The sequence below is a fragment of the Thermoascus crustaceus genome (assembly GCF_041956765.1).
Source record: "Thermoascus crustaceus strain CBS 181.67 unplaced genomic scaffold VTN00scaffold_7, whole genome shotgun sequence".
NCBI classification, from domain to species: Eukaryota; Fungi; Ascomycota; class Eurotiomycetes; order Eurotiales; family Thermoascaceae; genus Thermoascus; species Thermoascus crustaceus.
Window position 1 is genome coordinate 1,056,316 of NW_027192533.1, and position 19,004 is coordinate 1,075,319.

At 52.5% G+C, this 19,004-nt stretch overlaps 6 protein-coding genes across 6 annotated transcripts; 2 read left to right on the plus strand and 4 right to left on the minus strand.

The window, feature by feature from the left end:
- Window positions 1-1,549: 1,549 nt before the first annotated feature.
- On the plus strand, window positions 1,550-3,006 carry VTN00DRAFT_9378 (uncharacterized protein; the record flags this gene model as incomplete). The annotated part of the gene is made up of 3 exons (XM_069436331.1): window positions 1,550-1,867; window positions 1,921-2,153; window positions 2,208-3,006. The coding sequence occupies 3 exons, from the start codon at window positions 1,550-1,552 to the stop codon at window positions 3,004-3,006; spliced, it is 1,350 nt and encodes a 449-aa protein (XP_069284963.1).
- Window positions 3,007-3,694: 688 nt separating this feature from the next.
- Window positions 3,695-5,213, plus strand: VTN00DRAFT_9379 (uncharacterized protein; the record flags this gene model as incomplete). The annotated part of the gene is made up of 2 exons (XM_069436332.1): window positions 3,695-3,715; window positions 3,975-5,213. 2 exons carry the CDS (start codon window positions 3,695-3,697, stop codon window positions 5,211-5,213), a joined length of 1,260 nt encoding a protein of 419 aa, XP_069284964.1.
- Window positions 5,214-6,138: 925 nt separating this feature from the next.
- Window positions 6,139-8,254, minus strand: VTN00DRAFT_9380 (uncharacterized protein; the record flags this gene model as incomplete). The annotated part of the gene is made up of 4 exons (XM_069436334.1): window positions 6,139-6,805; window positions 6,859-7,157; window positions 7,215-7,396; window positions 7,468-8,254. The coding sequence occupies 4 exons, from the start codon at window positions 8,252-8,254 to the stop codon at window positions 6,139-6,141; spliced, it is 1,935 nt and encodes a 644-aa protein (XP_069284965.1).
- A 1,884-nt stretch (window positions 8,255-10,138) lies between these two features.
- VTN00DRAFT_9381 (uncharacterized protein) lies at window positions 10,139-12,684 on the minus strand (the record flags this gene model as incomplete). Its single annotated transcript, XM_069436335.1, has 3 exons — window positions 10,139-12,250; window positions 12,308-12,436; window positions 12,532-12,684. 3 exons carry the CDS (start codon window positions 12,682-12,684, stop codon window positions 10,139-10,141), a joined length of 2,394 nt encoding a protein of 797 aa, XP_069284966.1.
- Window positions 12,685-14,577: 1,893 nt separating this feature from the next.
- On the minus strand, window positions 14,578-15,613 carry VTN00DRAFT_9382 (uncharacterized protein; the record flags this gene model as incomplete). Its single annotated transcript, XM_069436336.1, has 4 exons — window positions 14,578-15,013; window positions 15,068-15,171; window positions 15,234-15,406; window positions 15,469-15,613. The coding sequence occupies 4 exons, from the start codon at window positions 15,611-15,613 to the stop codon at window positions 14,578-14,580; spliced, it is 858 nt and encodes a 285-aa protein (XP_069284967.1).
- Window positions 15,614-18,062: 2,449 nt separating this feature from the next.
- VTN00DRAFT_9383 (uncharacterized protein) lies at window positions 18,063-18,841 on the minus strand (the record flags this gene model as incomplete). The annotated part of the gene is made up of 5 exons (XM_069436337.1): window positions 18,063-18,164; window positions 18,289-18,519; window positions 18,615-18,644; window positions 18,705-18,744; window positions 18,807-18,841. 5 exons carry the CDS (start codon window positions 18,839-18,841, stop codon window positions 18,063-18,065), a joined length of 438 nt encoding a protein of 145 aa, XP_069284968.1.
- Between the last annotated feature and the right edge of the window lie 163 nt (window positions 18,842-19,004).

Sequence of the window (19,004 nt, forward strand, 5' to 3'; positions counted from 1 at the left end):
GGGGACAGTCTGCGATCGACGTCAGTGAAAAAAAGGGGGCCTCTGCGAAGGTTCACGGCGAAAGTGAAGAACTGAGAGGATTGTCAATTATTCCGTCGTCCTGGAATGATAAGCTGTTCTCCATATTGCTTGCTGCATTTAGTTGATAGTGGAAAACAGCTATGAAAAGCCAGCATGTCGGCAATACCATGCTATGCTGGAGTCGCTTTGAAGCTGGAATATGTGAGCTCTTGGATGTCAACGGATCTGCTTGTCTCTCAATTTATCAAACTTCGGGGAATAGGGGCATGTTCCTGCTATCGTCGAAGAATCCATGGTCCAGAGCCGCGGTGGGGAAGTTCCCCTGAAGCCAAGCAGCCTCTTCCGCTTGAGCCCCAAACTCCAAGCTTCCAGCTTACCGGCTTCCGCGACCCGACACCGCTGAACCTGAGCCGAGATGCTGAGCAGCAATGGCTTGAATTAAGGTGAACTCTCGCAAAAATAACCGAAGAACTTGGCTTTCTGCGCCCAGAATTCCGTCCAGCTCGCGAACGACGCAGCGGAATGTATGGCCCAGCAAGCTTGAGCATGGTTATTCCTTGTTATCATATTAATGCAGAATCAGCGAATCGCCCATGAAACACGTGGCTAACTGATTATCGAAATTGCAGCTTCAACACACATGCTTTAGACGGAAGACTCGGAGGAATGGAAAGAATAATGTTCGATGTTGCGGTCATGCTGCTTCATTTCGCAGGAGGTCTAGAGCGGCCATCGTGACAAGCATCATAAACCTGCGGCCCGGGGCGCAGGAGGACGCGGCATCTAATATTAAAGACACAACTTTCTATCCCGGAAGACCGGCAGCAGAGAATGGTCAGCGACTATTGGAACAGAAGATGATCTTAATCACCTCCGGCCCCTGGCGCTAACAGGCCGCTAGAGCGCCCCAAGAAGCACTCTCTCTCCCCCGGTTCTCAGCGCGCCCAATCGACACCTCATTCTCCAGACCCATCCACCGGCCGAACATCAGGAACACTCGAAGGCCCGCTCGGGATTCTCAGATGGGGAGGACCAGCGTTTTGGCTCCGAGACCGTCCCGGATCACCGCCAGGCGCTCTATACAGATATGGCATTTGTTAGCCTCTACTCGCCTTCCCCGGTGGTTTGCGGTGGGCCAGACTGGTCTTTTTTTTTACGCGATGGTCGTCCACCGCCCATGCTCCTTTTTCTCTCTTGTCTCTCCTTCGCGGCGACTATCGTCGTCTGGTTTGCTCTTTTGGTGCGTGCAGGTGTCTGACCTTCACTCGTTCTTTCTCCCCTGACCACAGTCTGTCGTTTGCGCCAAGTTTTTCTGCTCCATCTGATATCAGCCCCTGACTCCGCTAGTTAATTATCAATTGGAGGCCTTTGGGACTCGATTTGATCAGAAACAGCGCTGTTTATCACTCCTAGACGTGTCCTCAGTGACTGAACAGAGAAAGCACGCTCTGTCTTTCTGCAGGATTTGTGTATATTGTTCTATATACACGGCGGGTTCCGGCCATCAGCAGATCCTGTTATACCAGCCATGAAGACGAACGCTTTTGCGTCGCGTGCTGCGGCACTCCTTTTGCTCCTCGCAACCGCAGAGGCCTCCAGCCATGGTGGCCATGGCCATTTCCACCAGCGCAGGCATCAACACCTCGAGAAGAAGAGCGGAAAATGCCAGTTCCCGACCAACGCAGGGTTGGTTGCCGTTACTCCAAACGAGAAGAACGCTGGATGGGCCATGAGTCCGGATGAGACCTGCGAGCCGGGCCACTACTGCCCGTATGCCTGTCCTCCTGGGCAGCTGTCCATGCAATGGGACCCCAAGGCCACTTCCTACAGCTACCCTATGTCAATGGTATGAGCCGTCTGTTTCAGGATCGGATTGATCTGTACCTCTAACTTGTACAGAACGGAGGTCTTTACTGCGACGAGAACGGAGAAATCCAGAAGCCGTTCCCGGATAGGCCGTACTGCCAGGATGGAACCGGTACTATCGGGGCCGTGAACAAGTGCAGTAGCCATGTTTCTTTCTGCCAGACCGTGCTCCCTGGAAACGAAGCTATGTTGATTCCCACCTTGGTCCAAGAGATTGCCCAACTCGCAGTCCCGGACCCGAGCTACTGGTGTGAAACTTCGGCCCAGTAAGTTACTTCATTCCGTACTGATCCGCTCGACACATGCTGACGCGGTTCCAGTTTCTTCATCAACCCTCCAGGAATCGGCCCCGAGGTTGCCTGCGTGTGGGGAACCCCTGCAAACAACTGGGGCAACTGGGCCCCCTATGTTGCTGGTGCCAACACCGATAAGAATGGGAACACTTTCGTCAAGATTGGTTGGAACCCCATCTACACTGCGAACGACAGCCCTTTCCGCAACACTCTGCCGGATTACGGCGTGGAGATCGAATGTGAGGGAAGCGGCTGCAATGGCCTCCCTTGCAGGATCAGCCCCGGTGAGAATGGTGTCAATGAGGTGACGGGCAAAGAGAAAGACAGCGGTGCTGGTGGTGCCCAGTTCTGCGTTGTGACTGTTCCTCCAGGCGAGAAGGCCAACATCGTAGTGTCCGAGAAGTCCGGAAATGGTAGGTCGAGCTCTTCTTCCAGCCCCAGCCAGACCCCAAGCTCCAGCTCCACATCTACCGAAATGTCGTCTACGTCCTCGACAACCAGCAGCACCTCGACATTGAGCTCCGGCTCCGGCTCGACTGCAAGCTCACACTCTTCCAGCTCCTCCCAGTCGAAAGTAACGCCTTCAAGCATCGAAACGCCCAAGAGCACTGCTCTGGCAGATTACTTTCCTCACGTGTTCGTCGAGAACTCCACGGCAACGGTTTCTCCGGTGTATGCGACGGCGGCTGCAGCCTCAACTGCCTCAACTGAGGCGTCTCCAACAGCTGCAGAAACCTCGAAGCATGGCGCTGCCACTACTACTGCGGTCTCGATCGCCGCCCTTACGCTAAGCGTCCTGATTACTAGCGCCCTGCTGAACTTCTAGGCTATATAAGTTTCTTTGATTTGAGAAACCTTCGATCTTCGCTCCGTCAGGGACTACTTCACTTTCACGACGATATATACGTGCGCGATTGTTATTAACGACGTTTGACCTGTCCTTCGATTATGCCGACATTTATACCTTTTTTTTGACTTCTGGACGTTTCAACTTTAATCAATCTTCTTTGGTCGGATGCCCTTTTGTCGACTTGATTCGGGCACCGGTTATTTCATTCCTGGACGAATGAGGAATGAATTTCATGTACTACTAGGGTGGTTTGATTGTATATTTTTTGTGTTGTCTCGATGATCTGATTGAATTAGATAATGTTCGATATCTATTCACTTTTGTATTTTATTCGAACTTTGAAGGGTCCTGGCAATTTGAGGCCGCAAGGGCGATGTAGAGTACATTGGATGGAACAAGGCACTTAGCCTTGAGACAATGTATGTATTATTGACCGAATTGAAGATTTGTCCTGCTGTATGATTTTGGAATCGGCTTCTATTTTTACTTTAAATAAACTATGTGGTCAACGCGAGTCGTGTCCTTAGTATGCGGAGTTGTCTGTTATCACTTTAGGGACCTAGTGAAGGCTGGACGAGACCGGCCGTTTTCCCCTCTCACGACGTCACCTCAGAACATCCAACCACAACCACCGCGGTCCAGACGCGACCACATCTCCACGAACATGCCGCCCTCGGCGCAGACGGTGAGTAGTGATTTCGTTGATACACACTTGCACAGTTTCCCTCTCCTTGCTCCCTGATATACACGTTCATTTCGAGCGAGTCGAGTCCCATAATCGACCTGCTCCCCACTACCCCGCGTTCACGCGCCTCCCTCCCCTCGTGCTGCCTAGATAGATACCTCGTATCTACCTAATAGGAGCCGCACACGTACATTCTACGAAAGAGAACCTCCAAACCTAACAAGACAAACAAACTAACACTGGAACAACTAAGCAACAGACAAAACTCCAATCCACCCTCCGCCTCCTCATCCCCCGCCTCCGTCTCCTTCAGAAGAAAGACACCGCCTCCTCCGTCTCCCAGCGCCGCGAGCTCGCCAACTTACTCGAGAATGGCCGCGAAGCCTCCGCCCGGATCCGCGTCGAGAACATCATCGCGACCGACATCGCCGTCGAGGTGATGGAGATGGTCGAGTTGTACTGTGAGTTGCTGCTCGCGCGGGCGGCGGTGTTGGATCAGATCGCGTTTGCGTCGGAGAGGGGCGCGCGGGCGAGGAATAAGGCGAAGAGTGCGGTTAAGGGGGAACAGGGCTCTGGTGCTGGAGGTGCGCAGGTGGAGAGGAGTGGTGGTAGTAGGAGGGGGTTTGGGTTCTTTGGTGGTGGTGGTGGTGGTGGTGGTGCTTCTAAGAAACAAGATGAACCATCTACGACTACTACAACAATTACTACCACTACCCCTCCTGGAGAGGGCGATAATGACGAAGAAGAAGACAGCTACATCGACCCCGGCCTCGACGAAGCCGCCGCGGCAATCTTCTACGCCTGGCCCCGCTTCCCCCGCGAAGTACGCGAACTGACGACCCTCCGCGCGCTCCTGATCGAGCGGTGGGGGAAAGATTTCGCCGCCCTGGCGCAGGACAACAAAACCACGATCAAGGTCCCCGAGCGGCTTGTGAAGGGACTGAAGGTCCGTCCGCCGTCGAAGGAGCTCGTCGAGAGTTATCTCCGGGAGATCGCGAAGGCGTATGGGGTCGCGTGGCCGAAGGAGGAGTATGATGAACAGCAGGAGCAGCTGGAATTGCAGAAACGGAGGACGGCGGATGAGGTCGAGGTGCCGGAGTTGTTGGATGCCCCGCCACCTGGATATGATGATTTCCACGGGCATGGCGTTAATGATGATGGTGATGACGGTGATGATGGCCTCCCGTTGACGCCGCAGCCCAAGTCCAAGTCCATGACACGGACTTCAGATGCCACGGAGGCCCTGAGCAAAGCTACCCCACCGCGGGATATCGGCCCTCATGATGCCTCGGGGCGGAGTCCCGTCAGTGTAGCGCCGCCGGGTCCTAGGAGCGACAATCCGAATCCGAGGGTGAAGATCCCTGGCAGTGCGGATACCGCAACAGCTGATAGAGAAGAGAGCCAAGAGACCAAGTCGAGTGTAGCTCCGACCCCGGCTCCAAAGAAGATCCCTGAGATGGACGAGCTGGCGAGGCGGTTTGCGGCGCTGAAGCGGTGATGATGATTATTATTATCATTATCATCATGAGGTGAATAGAGAACCGTTCTGGATTGGATTGGATCCGGATCACGGGAGATGATATTTTCTCTCTGTCTGTCTCTCCAGTTTCTTCTTTCTTTCTTTCTACGCATCTGCGATAGACGCATTTGATCGTCGGCGATGTAATATGCATACAATACAGTACAAAGGACATGAATAAATACCTTTCTTTTCCTTTTCGAGAATTGAGATGCAATTCGAGAGCCTTAACTTGTGCCTATGCGGTGGGTTTAGTTTACTGTGTTAGTTTTTAGGATGTTTAGGTACGGTGTCACTTCACGCAGATAGATAGGTAGATGCATATTCAGGTATATAGGATATAAGAATAATGGAACACTCAGTAGATACCTAAGTATACATATAATGGTATATATAGCATGGTATATACAGTACATAAATGCATACACCAACGTCCGGTCGCCAGACCAGATAAGAACAACCGAAGCGAGCAAGCAACAGCGGAACTGAGGTAAATACATAGATCGATCGACAGACGGAGAAATAAAATAAATAGCATGGACGATCGAGACAGACAAACAGACACACAAACAAAGCAGAACCAAGACACCCGATAAACGCCTGTATGCACTTTCAGTGTTTTTCTTTTCCTGGAGACCCTGTCATAACATTAGAAGAGAAATAGTGGCACAAACAAAAACAATGAATAAATAGAAATTGCAAGAAAAAAAAAGGCACCATCCCGCTGATGCATGCATCAAATCAATCAGATCAAAACAAAAGCAAAGAGAAGAATATCTCGTGTGTCTTGTATGGGCTCCGTACTGTAACATCCCTAAGACTTTAAGTAAAGAAAATTCAGGTGCAATAAAATTAGAGATTGAACAACATCTCCGTTCAACCGACCGGAGAAAAGCTCTCCACTCTAATGGTGCTCTTCCTCTTCCTCCTCGCCAGGAAGGATGATCTCATGCCCAGAACCCTCGTACACGAAGATGGCGGCAACGCACCCAAACACGGAAACGAGGGCAATCAACCACCAGGCGAACCCGACCACGCCAATATCGAGTCCATATCCGTACCAGGATCCGGAGAAAATAGGTCCGACGGTCCGGAAGGCCGAGGAGACGGACTGTCCGATGCCGTGGATCGTGCCAAGCACGGACGGGTGCGGCGAGCAGTTGTTCAGGAGGATGATGGATGTAGGTAGGGTGAACGTTCTTGCCGTCACCTGAAGGAAGAGCACGACGATGATGGAAAGCCAGACCCATATGCCTGTCGCTTGCGCTGGAGGTGGAGCCGAAGACGGAGCGAGGGAGAGGTACGGCGCGAAACCGTACGCCAGGGGGAAGAGGGAGAGGAAGTACTGGTAGCTCTTCGCGGTGCCGAGACGGCCGTTGATCGTAGGATAGATGGTGAATTGGAGGGCCATGCCGATGATTCCGAGGATGGAGGTCGCGAAACCGACACTCTGTGGAAGCATACCCAGTCCTCCGGTGAAGATGAAAGGCAATTTCTGCGGCGGGGCAGATGGGTCGTTCGGGTCATAGCGAGGTGTAGACAGGAAAAGTAGCCAGAGGTTGTTGAATGCCCTAGAGTCTTGTCAGTCTCGTTCCCATGCTCGAGCGGATGTGATGACGCCTACCCCATCTGAAAGTCGAAGAAAGCCTGTGCCAGAAGCGTACACAAGACATTCTTTGTCCAGATTCTGCGGAAGGGCAAAACGTTGGCCTTTGGCGCAGGTTTCGTCGCCTTCTCCTCGAGCTCGTAGCTCTCTGTAGGATCCAGCTGCTGTTGCGAGAGCAGACTCTCTTCCTCGTGGTCCTGGAATGGGAGTTTGGAGTAGAGATGGGAGTTTCGCGGAACGACGGCCTGCACTCCGCGGAAGAACAGTCTCACGACGAACGCTCCAAGTCCAGGCTTGCCCTTACAAGCTTCCAACGTCTGCAATTAAGGTCAGCGTAAGCCAAGTAGACGAGATTCTGGTAAAACAAGACATACCTCTTCCAGGCCGATTGCGACCAACACGGCACAGAAGGACAGGAAGATGCAGTTCATCAACATTGGCAGCGCGTAGGGGTATCTCATCAGCCACTGCACCCCGGTAGCTCCTCCGAAGGGCGAGTTTTCTCCAAACAGTCTTGGATAGCTCTTCACGGGATCCGCAAGCATACCACCCATAACTGCCCAGTAGATCAAGTCAGAACGCTCGATTGCTCCTCACATACCAGGTAATCGTTGCTGGTGTGCTTACCTGGTCCAAACAGAGAAGCGATATTGAAACCGATGGGCAGGATCAGAAACGCCCGGGAGTGATATTTCTTCTCCTTGACGTTCTCCGCAATCATGGTCCGGATGATACCCACGGTGCCGTTGATGGCACCTCCAAACGACCGCCAGAAAACCGCCTGCGCGAACGACGTTGCGAACGCGACCCCAAGACACGATATCGCCGTCCCGATCAGCCCGACGAGTAAAACAAATTTCCTTCCTCCCCATTTCGCATCCGCGACTCTGCCCCATGGGATGGCCGTTGCAAACTGCGCTGCTGTGAACGCACCCTGGAGGATACCGGCTTGCGTAGAGACATCCGAATCGGAGAGGTTCTCGTCGAAGGACTTGAGCTGATAGAACATGTACGCCTGCAAGGACGCAATCTGTAGGAAATCAAATACACGGCACAGCCCGAGCAGCGCGAGCTGCCCTTTCCGGGGCAGAGACATCCATGTTACACGAGCAGGCTTGTTGGATGGTGGCGGCATCTGGGCGGGCAGTTCCTGTTCCTGTAGCGCCTGGACGTTGGCCTGGGACTGGGACACGGTGCGGGTGTGGTGAGATTGTCGCCATTCTACCGACTTCCTCGATACCGGGGGCAGGGCGGGAGTATTCTCGGAGACGCTGTGCTGGGAGGCGACGGACTCGCGACGTCTGACCGGCGTCCGCTGCGGCTCGCTGTTGTTTATTCGCATTTGGCGGGCGGTGCTCCAAGACGTGGTCCGGTTATGACGAGCATTGTCGGATGTAGACCTTGGGTCAGACATGGGGGGCTAAGCGCTCATATCATCCAAACACTTGTCGAGGGATACGCGTGAACCCCGCCTATGGTGACGGTAGGCGTGAGAGGTCTGTCGTCGGAAAAAGCTAAGAGGGATACGTCAGTGGAATGCGAGACTGACGGCCAAAACTGTCGCATGTACTGTGGCAGGACAGATCCGGGATGCAAGGTGGGCTGGGAGCAGAGAGCAAGTGACAGCAAGCCACGAAATCTGAGAGCCAATGTTGTCCTGGAAACAGATCCACTTGTCTTGCAATCTCTGTGGCGGCAGCGAGAGAAGATAGCTTGGATAGGCCCAGAGGTTCAACCGCAAACCGAAGTCTACCCCAGTATCAGAACGACGATTTCTCCGTACGCAGTGACCTGGCAGTGAGATGGACCAGACCAAACGGAGAACAGGCTGGATAGCGGAAAAGTAACCCAAGATATACCACGTCGTAGGGAGAACTTTTCTGTGTACGGGTGGAGTACAAAGGGCTTTCAGATCGAGAGATCGAAATAATCTGAGGAGGGGGGCGCGGTATGTAGGGCCGTGATTTCCTTTCCCTTCTGTTCTGGGTATCTACCTAACTTTTCGCCATATGGTCCTTGCTCGCCCTGGCCCCAAGGTACGATCTCAAAGGTTCCATTGTATTACACACGGGGCGATTCTTGGCTGCTCCATCTACGGGTTCACTGATAATAACGTTGCAGCGTCCATCACACAGCAGGAGAGCGTGTGTATCGACCAGACGGGACGTCAGGAGCCGGATTTTGCGGGCATGCCAGGCTGATCAGCAGCGACTGATCCGACGAGACGGCAAGGCTTGCGCAGCCTCCTCCACGCGGCCGCGGGTCCTGCCGCCATATCCACTGCCAATAAAGCCAGAAGTGTGGAGAAGCGAGATGCGTCTGTGCGGTCCAGCGTTCTTCGAGAAGCCCTTTGAAGCTGCTATGACGCGGTTTGTTCCAGAACCACGCTTGCCGTCCCTCTGGCGAGAAAAAAAAAGAGGCCGAGAAAAGCTGCAGAGATGACCGGAGTCTTGGCAAGTCGTCATCATCCAAACGGCCCCAATCGATGAGTCTTGGTGCTTTTGCTAAATTTCGTTTCATTCGAGGTCCGGAAAGACGGAGTAGCACGGAGAGAACATGCCCCGACGCCTCATCAACGGTGGCTGTTGAGCTGCAGTCTGCAGATGCAGGGCCCCTTTCCCGGCCCTGTCGTCTCCACCGTCCCTGGTGTTTCGTCCCTGTTGCAGTCGTGTCCCTGTGGTAGACAGGGTATAGTAGCGCGTACGTCGCCGTTTTGATCGAGATCCATGATTCAAATACGATCGAGGACTCTGTACTTAGTACTATTAACATGGCGGACTCGGTCGCAGGCGTAGACGATTGACGACGCCGGGGCAAGATGAATCCACCGGAAAAGCTTGTCCTGGCTGCCCCTGTTCCGGTAATGTGCGTGTAACGTTCGTCACGTACCGTGACCGCGCCCTGTATCTTTCCATCCGTATCATCTGGTCACGCCTTTGCCATCGCCTTGACAACAAGAGGGTCAAGGATGTATTCCTTATCCAAAAGGGCTCATCTGAAGGTTACAATGACAGGTAGAATGTATATATGTATCCAAGTATAATACATGAGAAAAAGTATCCAGCCACAGCGCACAGCGGCGAATCGGACCCATTGGCCTCATTGCACGACGGGTATCTAAGAATATCCAAGACTCAAATGGGAAAAGTATATCCATCCCACGTGTATGACACAGGAAGATGCCAAGCTTAGAACGCCGCGACAAATGCCAAGAAATATATGCAAAGCACACAGATCAGATATATCTCCTTTTCTAACCTTCTCACTTCTGCAAAAAGAACGTCGTATATGCCGTATTTTAAGGACCATCACCCGCTTCGGGACTACGGTCCGCTAAAGGGAAATATCTCTGTGAGTGCCGCTCTCGGACGGTCCACCGTCTCCAATTCCACCATGGCATCGCGGATGACTGCACAGATGGCTTTCGCTCATATGTCTCGTCGTCGAGGGGGTCTGATGATTCGTCTTGCATGGCACGGCCGTATCGCCGTTCGGGATGGCAGTAGCGGAGCAAGAGGAAAGCGACGATGAGCCCTCCGCCGACTCCCACCGTTGTGAGAATCCAGGGCTGATCTAAGAACGTCAAGAAGTCAGTGCTTTCTTGTTCTTGTTCTTGTTCTTCGTTGCCGTTGTTGCCGTCACTAGACGCGGTCGTTGATCCATCCGGTGAGTCCTTCCCAGGCTCTTCGTCGGGAAGCTCCTCAACAGGGACCCAGCCAGAGTCGGCCTGGTCCTGTTGCGCTCCTGGAGAAGATCCTCCGGTGTCTGCTGGGGGCACTTCCGGGGAGGAACCCTGCGGCTCGTTCTGTGGGGCTGGGCTCTCTGGAGGCACCGCTTGCCCCAAATCCACGTTATCCGGGGATTCGGGAGGGAGATTTTCTATCGGCGGCCTGTCTCCTGGTGGAGGTTCTTCTCCCGACGGAGATACTTGCTCTGGCGAAGGCTCTATTGGGGGAGGCCCTTCTACCGACGTAGGCTCTCCTTCGGGAGGAGGAGGAGGAGGCTCGACTGGTGGAGGTTGTTCTTCCGGAGGGATAGGAGGCGGAAACTCAGGTTCTGGTGCTATCTCACCTGGATAGCCAAATGCAGGGGCATTGTCGCAGAATGTGTCTGCGCACCAACTGCTTAACTCAGGAGATGGTACAAAGGTGTACTTGGTCGTGGACCTTCTCAACACCTTTTCGTTGGCATCGAGCGCCTCAACATAAGCCCAGGGATAATAGTCCGGGTTGGTGTAAGCCGTTTCGAACCCGACCTTGTCGACCACAGCTAGCTCACGAAACGGTCCCTCCTGTTCCTTAGCACCATAGAACCTCCACTTCTTTACTCTCGTCGCACCATTCCAACTGACATAGAAGCTCGTCTGAGACTCTCTGTCTGTCGCTTTGGAATACGTCCACAGCGCAGGGACATCTGTTGGATCCGCATCCCACTCGAACTTTTGCGCGCGGTAATTCATCGTCCCTTCCTTGGCAATGTATCCCCAGAGGAGAAGCTCGCCATTCTCGTCATGTTCCGAAATAAAGGCATTGTTCCCCCAGCCCATGAAGACATTCTTGTTCGGAAGAAGTTGCAGGTTTCCCTGGCTGGAGCTGGACATAAACTTCCCTGGCGGTGCGTACTCCCTGATCTGAGTGGCCGTCATCTCCACGTGATCGATGACGATAATCATACCGGACGAATACTCATGGGTTTTGTTGAAACCGTTGTAGCCGTTGTTGTAGAGGGATAGGACGGTATGTGTCGCGTTTTCAGAAATCCACCGTGCGTCGTGTTGTTGGGAGAAGCTGAAATTGATGTTCCTGAACGACGGGTTGGCACCGTGTAGGCGCCAGATAATCGACCCGTCCTTACCCGAGATCTTGTAAATGGCGCACGTGTGTCGCGACGATATCAGGTAGTCACCGTCCGCATTCTTGTCGATGGAGTTGATGTGGAAGTAATCCCAAGGAGAGTGAGGGCTCAGTCCGTCGCCAGAGGTATCCGTCGTCGCAGGTAGCGTGTAACTGACAGTTGGATGGACGTGGTCGAGCGACCTCCACTCGAAGAGTACTTTACTCGTTTCAACCTCCACTTCCTGGAAGATACTTTCCATGATCCATCCTACGCCCGTTTTGATGTTCCATGGGCTCATATCATACTGCCGCTGCTGGTAGATTGTCATGAGAGCGGTCTTGCCGTCGTTGATGGGCATGAACTCATGCATATCGCTCGACGACATTCCGCCCCCGGCCTGCACCGACTGGACAATGCGATATTGATTGTCCATTATGACACCATGGCCTCTACAGTAACCTTTCTGCTGATTGCCCTGGAAGAAACAGAGGTGGTTCGCACCTTTATACTTGCACACGTGCATTCCATGGACATTTCCCGGGCCCGAGGACCCCCAGCCACTCCATACCAGGTTCTACACGGTGAAGTCAGCGCAATCTAGGCATTATGGAATGGGGAAATTCTCTCTTACCCCTTCATTATCGTATATATATGGTCCCGGATTATCAGCTTCATATGGACCTACGAAGATGTATCCGGGGCTGAGCCTTTCCTTATCGCTCAGCTCTAACGTGAGAATAGGGGGGTAAAGGTCCGGCCTCTACAATACGCCCGAATGTTAGCACGTCCTACCATTTTGCTACACCACAGCTGCAAAGCCGAGTTACGGTCTGTAAGCGACTTTCGATAACGTACCGATTTGTACACCGCGATCGGGTTCGTGAAGTTATCCGCGCCGGCGACTCCATTGATGCAGGCAAGCAGCAAGAAAATCAGACAAGAGGACATCAATCGGGATTTGACCGGAGGCGCGGACATCCCAAGGAAGCCGCTAGTATTGACGACCATGGATCCTTCACATAACTCTAAAAAAAGACAAGATTCCAGAAAATTTCCAGAAAGGAACGGGAAAGGTCGTCGCAAAAAAAAAAGAAAAGTCAAAAGAGAAACAAAGAAAAGAGAACGGATTCGGTAGCAATGATGTAAAATAGACGCTGATCAACGGCGTAGACGGCAGACACCTAGGAGAGAGCACAATACCCTACTCCCCGCAGTGTGTCATGCCCTTTAGTCTCCGCGGGCGAAGTCGTAGATAGTAAAGACGGAAGCCCAAACGGCTCTTCGCGAGACGGGAGGCCCGCAAGGATGGTGGGGTGAAGGCCACGAGTCGACGACGCGCGCTCCGACAGGAATGATACGAATGAGGGAGATAGCTGCACAGTCGACCAGCCAGGAGACAGGATAAGGGAGAAAGGAGAGGACGAAGCAGGATCCAGCTTCCCAGACTAGGCTAGTCTTCCATTGTCGGTCACAGACCAAGGAAGACAAAGCGAACGGAGGGGTCAGCAAAGGACGGAATGCTTGATCGCAGGATTAAGTTAGCTAGAAGGACGACGGATAGGAGAACGAGGTCCAGTCGGTCTCTTTTGACTCCGATCTGGAGGCTCGACACAAGGATACAGGGAGATACACCAAGGCCAGACGGTCGTATTAGCCTGTCACCGTAATTACGGACCAGCGAAACGAACCGTGTGCCTAGACTCGCCGTCGCTTAGGGCCAAGCAACAAGCGGCCGTTTCCACCACGAGCGCCGGCCCAGGGTCCACGCAAGCTGCCGACCCGCCGATTTCTGGCCACAATCTCCGATTCCAGGAATCCATACTCCAATTCAATTCTACACTGTAGCGCGCCTTCGACCATGGAAAAGCCGTGAGGTTCCCTGCTCGCATGCAGAACCTTTTTTTTTCGTAAGGTTAGAATCTCCACAGACCTATATCCTTCAAGAAAGCTGCTTCGAGATATTCTCCTGCTAGCTTGCCGGTTAGCCACCTGCATCTAGCCAGATCGTTTACGTATAGATCTTACGACGCCTTGTTATGCGATATCCAGCGATAACGCCACGTGCTGACGTCGCGTGTTTGAGCCTAAGAAATCGTCTTCGCGGTCACTTTCTGGCCTTTGGGCAGTTCTTCTACATACAACGCGTACTGTATACTGGAAGACGTGTAAGTCTTGTAGCAGGAAAAAGAAAGACTTGTAGATTAGCCGGGATCTGTCACAAGATGGACTGAAATTTCAGCGCGAACGGACAGCTTTGACCCCTCGATTATCATGAACATCTTGATATCTCGATTCTTGACCGTCGCTTGGCGTCACTTCGTGCCAAGATGCTTTCTGAACGAAAGGGGACCCCCACCCTGCGTCCACCTGCAGATTGTGAACAACCGATGGGATACGGAAAACTTGTAGGCTTGCGTCCAGAAAACAAAGCGAAAGCGCTCAAGGCCCAAGCACGGGGTCCTTCCGAGATGGACGGATAAATTTAGCCCACCAACACTTCACGCTCATCCATATGCAGTAGGAGTATGCGAGTGGATACAGAACAGACAATTTCTATTATTCCGTGTCAAAGGTTTGGGAAAGTATCTAGTCAGACAGGACAGATTTCCCCACATGAACCCATCAAACGCCATTACACATCGAACATGCCCAAGTCTTCCCAAGATCCCTCAACGGTTTCTTGGCTTCTCAAAAAATGTAACAGAAAACACGAAATAGACAGCATTATTACAGCTTCTGTAGTGCCTGGAGGGGCTAGTAAGTAGACGCAGAACAAATAAAAAGAGAGCCAAGCGATTGAAAGCCCGAGAGAAAGAAAGAAACATCATGGCTGATCATTGGCGCCTGCGCACTTCCTGATGAACCATGGGGGCACTAAAAAGTCGCCCAGCATGCAGGGATTCAGCGGACGAAGCGCTTGAATGCAAAAGCCGCAGCAGCTCCAACAGCCAAGAACGCCCCTCCCATAGTGACAGCGTGCAGGGCTGCGTTCATCATCTGCCGTCTGTTCCGGGTCCTGCACCGAGTGTAGAAGTCGGCCATGTCATTTCCACGAGGGAATGGCGTGTCCGGCACCTCCTCGCCAAGGAACTCGCACAGCGGGCCCCATCCATCACTGATCTTGTACTCGAGCAGCCTCTCTGGCGGAACCAGTCTGCGGACCTCTTCGACGTGCTCCAGATACACCTGCTTGCCCTTGTTGGGGAAATCTCCACGGAAGAAAGTCTCGAAAAACTTCTTCAGCATAGGGTAGTACATGCTGGCGGCCCAGCTGAAGTGCGAGACGAAGCGGTGCTCAGGGTCGCTCACACGCCAGTAGACGGTCTTCATCACGGACCTGTTGAGTCACAGTTAGAATGCCCAGTAACTAACTACCCAGGGAATACCGTACGCATGCCAAGAGTCCACGTCTCGCGTGGTGAGAATAACCTTCGCATTTGGGTATGCCTCAATGAGCTCCTTTGCAAAAGCGCAGGCTGGCCAGTCACAGACTGCCTGTACGCAGATTTCGTCAGCAATTGCTTTTTGGCGCTCCATAGAAGCAAAGTTTGTTGTACCTGGCAGTGTCCCAGAAGCTGGTCCCATTCCTTCCTGCCGAACTCGCCCACTCCATCGTACTTGGCTCGCAAGGCATCGTGCCACATCAGACAATCGGGAGGGTTCTCAACGCTCGCGCACATCATGTGGTAGGTGTTGACATATCCGAGTCTCTGAAGGGCCTCACGGAGAGCTGATCCAATTGTTAGCAACACGGGAACCGATGAGAAGCTTGGTCCGTATCCAAAGACATACAGGCAGTTCCTGTTCTTCCAACTCCGAGGGCGAGGACCTTCATAGGCACAGTCCGGTGGCACTTCCGCCTGTCAATGCAGGTGTCGTCTGTGAAGATATCCGTCCATGGCTGGGGCGTAAGGCTGTCGGCGTACATTAAAGACATTGTGAACACGAAAAATCCAAAGAACTAAGATGTATATGTATATGTGTACACAGAATACGATTTGGAATAAATTGAATTAGAGAATGAGAGTATATAGCACAGAATAGTCTTCTGGGAAGGGAAAGACTGGCGTGGTGTAAGTGTATAAAGAGGATGGGCAGAAGATGAAGAACTACAAGGCAGCTCCCTGAAAAGAACTGCATACATAAGTACTGTAACGTCCTATACAAGTTACGTAGCATTATTCGACTCCGATAACAAGGGTGGCAACCGCCATAGCCATTCCAGGAGGAAGCACGAACTCCGATCATCGTAGCGGGGGCTTTCCACCACCGGGAAAAAGAATTGATATTCTTGGCAAAACGTCACGCACAGCCAGACGCAGCAGGGAATGATTATCAGGGGCCCTACCAAGGGCTGAGGACGAAAGCCAGCGAGGTCAGCAGCAGTTGGGGGGTGCTAAAGGGGAGAGTCGATACTAACCGTGGAAGCATCATCCAAGAATCCAATCGAAAGCCAGCATAGCAGGCCGCGTGGACCATTCTTGACGACTATGCCCGGCCGCACTTAGGGCCATTCCACCAGAAAGGCCGCGTACCCTTTGTTGTGATGGACGGCTGTGGAGAGCGACGATCAATAAAACAGGTACGTCCTCCTTGCGGCCAGCGGCAGAGACCGACGCTGATTGGCTGGCGGACGGAGGCGCGGCGGAGACAAGCTTCAGCTTGAAACGGCTGACGTCGAGCGGGACCGGACCCTGGACCCGTAGGCCCGGGCCCCTTTTTGATCGGACGCGAGTTGAGACAGACGACGCTCCGGACACTCGCAGTAGAACAACACGAGGCGGACTCCGAAGGGCAAACAATGCCCTCAGGGACTCGCACCATCGTGGCTGTGACTCTCACCCTCCTGTTGTTCCCGTGTATATATCACATCGTTTCTCTGTAACATGCCCTTTGGCACCCTCATTTTCTCCTCAACTGGCGGTTTCGCCAGAAAAGCTGGCAATCTGCAAGTCTTCCGCTGCAGAAGCACCTGTGTATCCCGTGGGACTCAGGGATCCTAACCTCCAGGGTTATTGCAGTGGGTAGCGGAGCACAAGTGGCATCTTCTGCTTGCTTCCCAGCCTTCCCTATCCCGCCCGCGGACCGTCATTTCCTCTGGCGACTTGGTCTCGAATCGAAAGATATGAAAGGTTCCAGGGTCTGGCCAACCCGCCAGTCGATCGCGATTATCTTGAAAGACTCGAGTCTTGGCAGGTCTTGGCGCCCACCGCTGATCAGGAAGCAAACCGCGCAAAGGATCCTATCCCGCCATCAGCGCTCTTCTAGAATCCGCCCACCGCCCATCGGGAGCTCCGTCCCTCCCTTGTGTCCCTCAAGGCTCGAACGTGCGGTGTGTATGTAACGGTGTAATCGTGCCGTCTTTCAGCATTCATGATTCCGGTCAGTAAACTCGAGACGGGTACGACTCTGCGAAGTCGGAAGCTCGTAACCCGTCGATAGTAATTTCGAAATTCTGCAACATCGTCGCCCCATTGAGACACATCTCGACTTGTCGAAGATCTCGTAGTCTGCTGGACAAATCAGGGTAATCCTTCATCCATCTCCTTGCATCGTATCGATAAGTGATATGGTCGAGTCACATGCCAATGATGCCATCTGCATGCTGGTCGCATGAGATCTTGCTCTCACGTAGGAAAGTGGAAGTTTCTTGTAGAAGAAACACCATCAAAAGTCGTAGCAAATTCTGAGTCAGGACCAGCTTTGAGCTGTGGCACTCCTCGGCTTTTAAATGATGTCGGTATCGTTATGGCGGACTCGCGCCATTCGTGACTTGAATTGTGAGCTCGATCACATCATCGCCGCTACTTCCGTTCCGGCAAATCGCAGCCCACCATATCCAGCAAACTGGCCATAACCATCACCATACAGAGTATTATGGGCCTCTTTTGTCCTAGAATTTAGCAGTCTACCTTATTTTAGCTTAATGTGCCTATCTCTATCCTATCAGGCTTTGCGTTCTGATTCTTCCCTGTCATTTTGATAGGAGATCCTTACGTCTTATGGGAGGCGTGAAATAACCTTCGGCTCTTGGCAGAACCTCGTTCAATTCATTGATACCACCAGCCAAGTCCTGAAGCTGTATGTAATAAGTAATTGACAGACTTGTCAAGTCAATAATGGCTCTCTGTTTACAGTATCGAATAACACAGACTGCAGAAAAGGATAACATTAAAGTTGATAGAAAGATCAATCCGAGTCCCTGATCTCTGCGATAATACCGCCAACGACGCTCGAGATGATGTCACGGTAATAGGAAAAAGAAGCCCCAACTCCAGACAGTGATAAATTACACTGGGATAATATACACAACCGTAATGAAGCGGCAGAAGTGAGAATGCTCTGTAGAACCTGACAATGTTACTGGTCGCAATCCCATCAAGAGATCACTCGAGCTTGTCCAGGTGTTCCAGTCTCGTCAAGACGACCTGCTTGCTGGTCTCTTCAATCTCGCCTGCAAGGAAGACCTCATCTAGGATCGCATAGACCTGTGGATAACGAAGCTCACAGCATTAGCCCCTGGATCTCCTCAATCATGTCCATCCAGCTTCCACGTATGGTTCACGCCCACGCGAGCACGCTATCCCAGGCGGACAGCCTATAACTACGTACCTTGTAGAAATTAAAGACCAGATCCAGCTCACACACGTTTCCAAAAAACTGGTCCAGCACTTCTACGAAGAAATGTATTGCTTCGAGATATGCCAACTCGTTGTCGTTCGCATCCACGCATACGCAAAAGAAGAGCCCCGCATACCGCCGATACACGATCTTGGTGCTGCGCTTGAACTCAACAAAGTTGGACTGATACTTTTGATCTCTGGGTGCAACGAGGCGGTGAACCTGGAGGATCGTTAATCGTTTGAAGCGGTCGACTGAGGTAGAGAGGAGACCAGATCGGGGACAGGAAGTATGACAGGAGGAACGGGATGGCTGACCTCGCCTTTTAGCTTCACTTTCTCGTCATCCTGCAAATGAGTCTTGTCAGCTCTGATTCACTTGGGGTAATTGCATTTATGCATACTCACATTGTAAGGAGCGTACCACTTCGCCAGGCGCGTCTTACCCCTGTTCAGGAATTAGTCCTCCGTGAGCAGCGCAGAGGCCGAACGGTCTAGGCTCGCACTCACTGGCGATTCTGTATCAGAATAAAAGAGAGCACCATCCTGTCGGAAGATCCGTGTAAGCCGGGGAGCTTCCGGTCCGGACAGCAGTTGATAGAATTGTAGTTCTAAAGCTTTGCCTTCCTCCTAACTCCGATGCAGCTTCGCGGCGGATGGCCCTGATTGTAATATTGCCGCGACTCACCGCCTTATTCCTAGGATCAG